The sequence below is a fragment of the Cibotium barometz genome, chromosome 29 (assembly GCF_041138505.1).
Source record: "Cibotium barometz isolate CiBa-2024 chromosome 29, ASM4113850v1, whole genome shotgun sequence".
NCBI lineage: Eukaryota > Viridiplantae > Streptophyta > Polypodiopsida > Cyatheales > Cibotiaceae > Cibotium > Cibotium barometz.
This window is the reverse complement of record NC_141074.1, coordinates 16,710,040-16,720,323: the sequence shown is the minus strand read 5'-3', so window position 1 is coordinate 16,720,323 and position 10,284 is coordinate 16,710,040. Positions and strand designations below refer to the sequence as shown.

The window sequence follows — 10,284 nt, the reverse complement described above, 5'->3', positions numbered from 1 at the left end:
TTGGTGGAAGGATCTCAAAGAAGATTCCATTCCTACCACTTGGCAAAGTTTCGAGGAAGCTTTTGAAAAAGAGTTTGTCCAACCAAAGGATGAATTCAAAATAATTACCAAGCTTGTTAAAAATAGCATGGAAAATCAATCTTTTGACAATTATGTGCAGAAGTTTAGAGAATTGGCTGCCAAAGCCAAGTCAGATGATGGGATTTTCATCAATGGTCTAGCTCGTGACTTTCAGTTACAAGGTAAAAAAATGCAAGGTCAAAATGACTGAGGATTCTATTCAGGCAACTCAAGTTTTTCATAAGACTATGGTCGATGCCAACACTTTAAAACCATTATCTAATGAAAAGAAATCCACGTTCACTTTTTCAAATAGTGGACAAAAAAGAAAGTTGGTTTTGACACCAAAACCAAAAAAAGTCTGACAACGCAGCAAGAAGTAGAAATTTGTGAGCAAGGATAATATCACATGTTTCAAATGCAAGGAAAACGGACACACAAAGAAATTATGTCCCTTGAATGGAGCTACAGCACCTTTGACATCTGGACAAAGGCAGCACCAAAGAAGTTTATACTAAAGAAATTTGTGCACATTACAAAACTTCAAGGTAAATTTTCTAAAGTTATTATTATGCATCTTGAAGGAATCCAAGGTTCAGATTGTACTTTCAATAAAGACATTTTTGGTCAAAAATGAATTATTTTGTGTTTATGGATCAATAAATAGACATCAGGTTCAGATTTTGGGTTATCTTAGTAGTACTCACAAATTTTATCGACAACATTGTGGTTTACAGAGGATGAAGCTGGAAACCACACAGAATGATCACATGTACAAGGTCAGGATAGCTAGAGGACAAGTCCAATTCTAGGACAAGAAGTTGTCAAAACTATCGTTAGACATCCAGTTGTACTCAAATAGACTTGATTTTCATATCATGAGCTTGGGTCATGTAGACATCATTTTAGAGATGGAATGGTTTCATCGAAAAAATAAGGATTCAAAATGTAAACATTGTTTCTTTGGATGTTTGGGAAAGTAAAGTTTTAAATTCCATTAAGAGCGAATTTCAGGATGTACTTCTTGATGAGTTACCTCATGGATTACCTCATAAACAAGAGGTGGACTATAAAATTGAGCTAGTCTCGGGTACAGAACCTGGTTGTATTCCTCTATATCGACTTAGCCCACCAGACTGAGGAAGACGAGGTAACAAAGCAAGTAGCTGAATACTTAAGGATGGGTCAAATTAGGCCAAGTAAGTCTCCTTGGGGTGCACCAGTTCTCCTAGTTAAGAAAAAAGATCAAGGTACCTGGCAGATGTGTATTGATTACAAACGTCTTAACAAGGTTACAATTAAGAACAAATATACATTGCCTAGATCAGAAGATCTTATTGATAGGTTGCAAGGAGCTAAGTATTTCACAAAGCTTGATTTGCAAACCGGTTATCATCAGATCCGTATTGTAGGGGAAGATGTTCCTAAAACTGCTTATAGGACACGTTATGGCCATTATGAATTTTTAATGTTACCCTTTGGTCTCACTAATGCACCAGCAACTTTCCAATAGATGATGAATGATATATTTCGGGATTTGTTAGGAAAATGTGTGGTGGTTTTCTTAGATGATATTTTGATATACATTAAAACTTTGGCTGAGCATGAGGATCATCTTAAAGAGGTTCTAAGAAGGCTCAGGAAGGAGAAACTATATTGTAAATTATCTAAGAAGGCTCAGGAAGGAGAAACTATATTGTAAATTATTTAAGTGTGATTTCTTCAAGAAGAAATTATTATATTTAGATCATAAGATCTCTTGAGATGGCTTAAGTATAGATTTGAATCGGATCCAAAATGTTTTAGAATGGCCAGTTCAAGCAGTTGATAAGGTTTGCGTACCGGATGTGCCAGAAATTAAACTGAGGATCCTATTTGAGTGCCATGATGCACCATCGGCAAGACATCCGGGCATACAACGTACCTTGGCTTTGGTTAGAAGAACTTTTTATTGGCCAAAAATGAAGGATTTTATTTAGAATTATGTGGTCAAGTGTCATCAGTGTCAGATTAATAAGGTAGAGCACCTTAAATTTGCTGGGTTATTACATCCTTTGGATATTCCATCTCGAAAGTGGGGAGAAGGTGGGAAAGTATTTCCATGGATTTCATTATGGAACTTCTATGTACCAACAGGGGTCACGATGCCATTTGGGTAGTCCTGGATAGATTGATAAAGATGGCTAGGTTTTCACCCACAAAGACAACAGTTAAAGCGTCGGAATTGGCTTACCAATTTGTTGAGCAACTGTTTAGAATGTATGGCCTTGCCCTCTAGAGTTAGACCAAAACCTTCTATCTGGGTATGTTGGTCCGCTGACACTTGTTTTGCATGAACAACTTGTCTAAATGGTGCAACATGGTCATAAGGATCTCCGAATCTGTCATACGTTTGACCCATTTATGTAGGGTAGATAGTCTTACTCGAGAGTACTCTCATCATCATGTTTCTTCCTCGTATCTTTAACTCTAGTACAGTGAGTTTCCTCATGCGTGTTCATTGGCCTTGGTAGCTCTGAAATAGCCATATGGCCCGCTATTCTTAAGTCACCCAAGTCTCTCTGACTAGGCATTTTTGAATGGGTTTAGTTCTCATGGTTGCTCTACAGGAGGCGCAATTGGTTTGTACGTGGATCCCCTTACCATCGTTCCAAAAGAAAACTCTCGCTTTTCTTTCTCAAATGTAGCAGGTCCAAGAGCTATGGTCGCTCCGAAGAAAGTTTTATCATCTGGCCTTACTGTTGCTCTTAGTGAGATGTCATCATATAAGGGTATGTTGTTCCAGGTCAAGTTCCGGATCTCAGCCTAGCCTAACACCCTAAACTCATTATCATATAGCGGTCTCTGTAGCCTGCTTGTCTTTCAATATAAATGATGTGATTCTCAGATAGAAATACCCCAAACGATTATGTTGTCGTAGTACTCACTATTCACATCTCTAAATGTTACCATCATAGGGTTGCAATACAAAACTTTTGACACTCAAATCTCCCCCATTGTCTCCCAATTTGGTTTTCTCTTTTCTGACCTATTTTCATTCTTCTTCTCTGAACCCCATAAAAGACTAGAAAAAATATCAACATTTGAGCTTGTTGGAAGAATACCTAGCCTTTCAGCTTCTTTTGAAGTTCGAGAGCTGGTAGTCCTTTTCATTCTTTGCATGTCCACTTGGCACAAGATGCCCCATCAAGTCAACATACTCTAGATCCATAGTCACCACATAGCATGCTCTGTCCATTCCCATGTACAAATCCTCTTGGTGATTGACCCAAGGCTTTGGTTGCACAGGAGTTGGACGGTCTACAATTTTAACCAAATATTTGCCCATAGGGTCCTTATAAATATTCACACCATAAGCATTAGTAATATCAAAGCTTAATTTGACATCAAAATCCATGCCTATTGGTGGTTCATTAAAAGGATTTACAAGCCTTTTGCTTGGATTTGAGTTAATGGTCTGTGCATATATTGAGAGTGGGATGGTCTCAAGTCTAGTTGTTGTGAGAAGCCTCTCATAAATGTCTCACTTCCCTTTAGTGATTGTGAATCCAAATACGATTCGGAGAACAAGTCCTCTTGAATGCTCTCTAAGTTACCCACCACTGACCTTGTACCACTGCCTCAAGTAGGTACTCTCGACGGAGTTTCCGATCCAAAACTCGCTCCAAGAGACCGTCCATGCCTTAAGTGCATATGTCTATTTTAAAGCTATTTTTAGTTCTTTTATAAAAAAAATTTGGGGTGTTTTTCTTTGAAGGTACAAAGTGTTGGGTTGCTTTTTAGTATTTTAAAGTGATTTTTGCAAGACACAGCAAAGCAGTTTCTGCAATTATGCGTTTTTAGGCTAAATTGAGTGGCGGGCAAGTCAGATTAACAAACCCTTGGTATTGATGGTCTACAGGGGGTTTACAAGCCAAGGTTAAATCAGCTCCGCAAAATCATTGGGCAGATAGTGAAATCACCATCTTGGCACTTCAGCTTTGTCAAGATGGCAGTTTCAGCTTTCAAGGGTGCTGTAAACAGCCCCAAAAACTGCGCAAAATTATTCTGACTACTCAAATCACACACTCCAAGGTGCCCCGGGGTATGCTCCCCACCCTGACTAAGTATGTGGTCAAGCTAGTCTTCAGAATTTTAAATAACCGTCCATCTCGGCATGGAAGCACCATTTTCCCCAGCCATGCTAGTAGTAGAAAAAACGGATTCTCTTTGCACAAGAGGTGACCCAAATCTTAGAATAATTTTGGCCATTTTCGGTCCCTAATCCTAACCAGAAAACCAATCAATAGCCTTTTTAAGGTCTTGGCCAATGCCGGATAATAGGTAATAAATGTGGCCTCCAAATGCTCTTACCTTCTCCCACGGTTGTGTACCTAATCTTGCAAAAAGATCAACAACTTGTCAGCATGCAACTGCAAGCACATGTCCTACTTACACTACTCCTAAATGCATAAATGAAAAAGACAAGAATGAGGATGTCGGAGCACCGAAGAAGTAATGTGAAATGTAGCTCCACACATTCCCAATCAACTCGATTATTTCTTCCTAATTTAGCCTAATTAGCCTAATCACGGCCCGCTAGCCGCGTGAAGCCCTCGAGATCACACACCCAATGTCCATATCTAATCTTATCCGATGATTTTGCAACCGATAGGAGCTTAATTAGAAAGTGAATAAACTCGACCAGCACTCAACTAACCCAAAGGTTATCATCCCCGTCTGGGTCACCAATGGAAGACCCTCTTGTCCCCTACCTTGAAGCTCAAGGATAGTAAGAATCAAGCCGTCTTCATAGTGTTTTGCAACACTTTCTCATGTTAGTAAAAAGATGTTCTATCTTTTTCTTTTGAGGGCGGACGTGTAGTGTATGGGTACCCGCCCATCATGAGATACCAAGGGGCATCCCCACATGCCCATCATGAGATTCCAAGGGGCATGCCCACCTGCCCATCAAAAGGTATCCATGATGACTCATAGATGTCAATAGGCATCCATGGTAATTCATATCTCAATTGTAAAGCTTATTTAAAGGTGACGACCAATCAAAAAGACTATCTTCTTCTTGTTCCAACTTTGGGTATTTTACAGTATATACAATATCTCATATATCCTTTGGAGAAATTCCCTAAAACATTTTTTATTGATGTATTATAAAAATGCCTAAATAAGGAAAAAAGGAAACTGTAGATAAATTACCTTCTTTTTTACTCAATCAAGAATAACATGATACAATAAAGATTTAAGTTTTAGAGAAGAAATTCTGACATTTTTTTCATAATTTTCAATTTGTGTGAGTGAAAATATTTAAAATCAGCCCTAAAACCCATTCAATGTGTTTGAAATGAAATATAATTATGAAATTTGTTGCATAGTTTTTTAAGTTGTTTTTTGGCTTTAAAGTGCTTCAAAAAATACCAAAAAATTATCTAAAAATGACTTTGATCCTTAGGGCTATCCCTATGGTGGAGTGGTGAGTTTTGTAACATTTTTAGAGATTTCTTACATATTCTTTGGGTTTAAATTGCTTCAAAAAATGCCCAAAAATTCCTTAGGGATTTACCTAACTTGGAGGCAGCATTTTTAAACGCTTCCTTCAAGTTGCCGAGTTATTATGGGGCTCTAAGGCATTTTTTGGGGATTTTTCACTCATATTTGAAGCAATTTGAAACCCAAAAATATATAGGCATGCATACATGTATTTATTTTGAATTGTTTACCCCTCTATGTATATCTACATGTATATTTTACACTAAATGGATTTTTTATAGACCCCAAACACTATGTAAGTCCACATATTAGAAAGATAAAAATATCCCTCCATTAACTGAGCCGCCCAAAATATGGCCGGTGGGGAGCTGAAACGTTGACGGGGCATGTCACACGTTTCCGGGCAGGACGCGCCATAACCCGCGGCTGTGCAATAAACCTTCGCTGGCCATCGCTTTTCTGCAGGTTTCGCACGCTCTTGCCCGCGGAAAGCAGCCTGTATGCGATCGAGTCAGCGCTCCCGATCGCCATCAGGTTGCTTTTCTGCTCGTGCCCTCTCTTCTGTTTCTTCAAAATCTGTAGACATCGCTTCGCTTGCTGCTCAATTTTCAAACCAATTTCTCCTCTCCTGCGGTTTTAGGTCTTCCTGCTTCCTGCGTGCTCTGTATTTAGCACTCTTTTGTAGTGTTGCAATGGATAAGCGCAAGCCTGAAGTTTCTTTGCCCTTGCATAAAGCCAAGAGATGCAAGAACGATGTTGAGGGGAACAAGAGGTGCCCCACAGAGGTTTCCATGGCTGCTGATTCTTCCAATTTCGAGAAAAGCTGTACGCCGGCTCGCTTCATGTTCTACGAGCAAGGTGAGTGGAAGGACTTCTTGCAAGACACGTACGCCACCCTCATGGCTGCATTCCAGGCACGTCATAGCTCTGTCGAGTTTTCCCTTCATGGAAGCAGGTACCTTCTGAGCTTCATTAGCATGTTGCAATTGAATCTAGTCACTGGCTTGTGCCGGTCAATTGCCTGGATTGATGTAAAGGGTAGGAGATTCTATCCATTGAGATGCATTGAAGGCTATGGCATCCACCATCTTCAACTTGGTAACAACCGCCCGTGTAACCATGGTTCAATTCCATCTGGCATCATGTCCATGTCTGCGCAATCATTCAAGCCTGAAGATGCAGTAGTGGTGGCTAGTCCCAGCCTCACATGCCAGCAGAGCCCATTGGATGCTGATGCAAGTCAGCAGAGCACAAGAAGCACCATTGTGCATGGCTCCTCAGCATTAGCTTTTTCAGGTCATGATCGTTGTGACGAGGACGCGTACTCAGATTCTTCAGACACTTCCTCCACAATCTATTCATCAAATTCAATGTCAGATGTGACTTCGAATTTGTATGATGCTAATGGCCACGCTTGTGGCTGCATAGAATCGCGGAACTTCCAGGACAAGCTTGTCAGATTAAAGGATACCGGACCAGAGTTTCATGAAGTCAAAAATAGGTTCATGGCTGGTCTTTCTATACTTGCCAATGATACGACGGTCACATGTATCAGCAAAGCCTGCCATCGGAGCCCATCAGGTCATGTGCGACATCAGGCTTTCAAACAGCAGGAAGAGGTCACAAAGAGAATGCGGGGAGATGCAAATGTCAGATATGCTTGGTATGGTACCTCCAAGAAAGGGGTATCCAGTATAGTTTTGCATGGTTTTGGGCAACCTAAAACCCCCAAAGATGGTGCTATGTTCGGTGCTGGGATATATCTCGCTCCAGAGAAATATTCTAATGTAAGGTAAGTGCTCCATGGGGACGTCTTTTTTTACAATGGTGTCTTATTGTTTCCTTTTTTTTTTGGACACAAGATACCCTTTGGCAAGCTATGGCTGCCTATTGGGGCTTTGTTCTAGCATTCACATACAGTGATAAGGATTGGTTTGACGTTTTATTTGAATACAGTGCCGTCTACTCTGATGTTGACGAAAACGGTGAACAACACTTGGTTCTCTGCCGAGTTATTATGGGGCACATGGAACAAATTTGTCGTGGTTCTGTCCAGTTTCATCCTAGCAGTGAAGATTACGATGGAGGTGTGGATGATTTGTGCAACCCAAAGCAATACATTGTCTGGAGTACACATATGAATACACACATTCTGCCTGAGTATATTGTCAGTTTCAAGCTAACAACTCCATGGCAAGGTGTGTAGTTGATTTTCAATTTGAATTATCATGCTCTGTTTAAAACTTGGTCTTTTACAAAATAGGTGTTTTCAAATTTTCCCTAATTTACTGACATTGGTAATGATTTAAGTTTTGTCTTCATACTTTGGGAAGCCTGATCACACATTATCCCCGCTTTTGAAGCTCATCTTACTGTAATGGCTGATTGTATGTTTGTGACTCAGATATTATTGCTGCATTGAGAAGCAAGCGAAAAGTTAGTGGAAAACCTTCACAATTTGAATGTCGACACACAGGGCCTGTGAAGGTTGGTCTGTATTTTCATGTGCCTGATCTGTGCAAGATGCAACAAATTTTTGGCTGGTGGTTGAAAGGTTTTTGATTGTATGCAGGTGAAAGGTGATCTTTGTTCAGAACCCATGCCAAGATGCTCTTATAGCCCTCCTAGATCACCTTATATGTCGATTGAGATGTTCTTTTTGTTGCTAAAATCAAACGTGTCTGCAGAAAGTATGGATGCATTGCAGCAACATTACTATGATTTTAAGGTGAGTGTGCCGGTTAACAGTCAAGGAAGCCACATACCTCTAATTTCTTATTGAGGATTCAGGGTCTTGTAATTTGTGTGGATATGAGTGTAACTTCATTCTTTCTTCTTGACACTCTAGGATGGGAGACTGTCAAGCTCTGACTTTATAAGTAATGTAAGGCTGATTGCTGGTGATCACCTTGTTAGTAGCTCCATCAAAAGCATGCAAACACATGTCCTTGGTGCAGTTGTGTTGCAGAATCTTCTTGCATCCAGAAGGTATCAAATGGCTGACAGCAACAGAGTAGAATGAATGTTTCCAGTTAACATTTGAGAGCGCAAGGTTGTTATTTGTAGTTTTCAGTTTGTAGACCAATTTGTAGCCTAGCAAGGTTTTAGGATAAGCTCATACACATTAGGGTGCTAATGCAAATTCAGCGTTTCTTTGGAATTCTCATCTGCGCATGCTGTGCACCTCACCCCAGTGCATAGTTGAATTTTTTTGTTGAAGAAGATATCCCTATCAGTACATCTTCGTTTTAGCTTTAGTATTGTTTTGTATAGTTGTATTGGCCTACTGGAAGCTGAATGCAAGTTTTGGCATATGAACTCTTTTGTGAGCCCATTTCAGTTCGCACCTTTATTATCTCTTCTCCATCTAATTGTCAATAATGGTCATGTAGTTTTACGCTTTTACAAACTTGCACAAATGATCTCTCTCTTGCTCGTCGCCTGCTCCTTTCAAGCTGGGCAGGCCTTGGTTCGTCAGTGTGAGAATGAGTTTTTAGCATGAAAGTCTTAAATATTCTATGTTGATTACCTTGTTAGTAGCTGCTTCAAAGCATGATTATTCAGGTAAAGGATGATTGAGAGTATCAGAGTAGCGCTTGCAAGACTATAGTAGCTGTCAAATCCGCACGGATCTCCTCGTAGAGGAATCTTGAAACGAGACTCGAAACATGCAAAACAAAGCCAAACAACATTTAGGGGGTGCAGGAGGTTGGACTCACCACCCAACCATGACAGCCGTGGGCAAAACCCACAAGACTTTGTTGCCCCACAGAGCCATGAGCTGAGCTAACTAGCAAGACGTACCGACCAATCTCTACCCCATGGCGTCCCGTACCACTACGGAGTGCATAAAGCAGGTGCACGTCTGCACTAGATCTAGGCTCCTTACCACAGAGCTCTCGCAAAGACTCGCGATGACCAACTAACTGACCTTGGCCACCCTTTTATAGGCTCTTGGCTGGTCACCGGACGTCCACACTTGGGTGCCTGCCCATCAGGCATCCTAACTTGGGCGCTCGCTCATTAGTCCATCCCTAGCCTAGCTCACCAATTAGCCTGCCTAGCTCCAAGCTACCCCAAGCCTCGAAGCTAGTCTTGTGTGCGTGTTGCATACGTGAGATACACTTTGCACTCCCCTTCCTCTAAGAGCTCACTCTTGAGCTCAGTAAAAACCTAGGGTAATCCCTCTGAAGGGAAGTCAAATGCCTCCCATGTAGCGTCGTCCTTAACACGATCCTTTCACTTTATCTTGTATTCTGTGATTAGCGTATGTCGCAAATGACTTTTACGAAATCCAAGAATCTTTTCCGGTTCGTGTGGCACAAATGTCATATCCTCGATATCTATGATTTGTTGAGGAGTAAATAACTGGTATGCTCCACCTAGTACTTCCTTAACTCTATTGACATGAAATACGGGATGAACTTTCACATGAGAAGGTAAGTCCAAATTCATATGCAAGGGAACCAATCCAATATGTAACTCGAAATGGTATGCAGTATTTTCGGAGATCAACTTGTCCGTACAGTCTCAAAATCTTTCGGAACTCGCAAATACACCATTGTTCCTTCAGAGAACTCTCTTGATAAATGATGTCTATTAGAATAAAATTAGTCTCTGTTTGCTTCTAATAGATTCCTTGGTAACTTGTGACATTTCTTGCATGTCTTGCGCTACATCATGTTGAAGTCTCGAAAATCCCACGATAACAAGTGATCTGGGTTGAAATCCGTACAT

The 10,284-nt window shown here is 40.6% G+C and overlaps 1 protein-coding gene across 1 annotated transcript; it reads left to right on the top strand.

Annotated features, from left to right (window-relative positions):
* The first annotated feature begins 5,918 nt into the window (after positions 1–5,918).
* LOC147621905 (putative inactive poly [ADP-ribose] polymerase SRO1) lies at positions 5,919–8,707 on the top strand. The gene is made up of 5 exons (XM_086822925.1): positions 5,919–7,339; positions 7,504–7,745; positions 7,952–8,034; positions 8,120–8,275; positions 8,396–8,707. Exons 1-5 carry the CDS (start codon positions 6,048–6,050, stop codon positions 8,567–8,569), a joined length of 1,947 nt encoding a protein of 648 aa, XP_086679051.1. The 5' UTR covers positions 5,919–6,047; the 3' UTR covers positions 8,570–8,707.
* Positions 8,708–10,284: the final 1,577 nt, after the last annotated feature.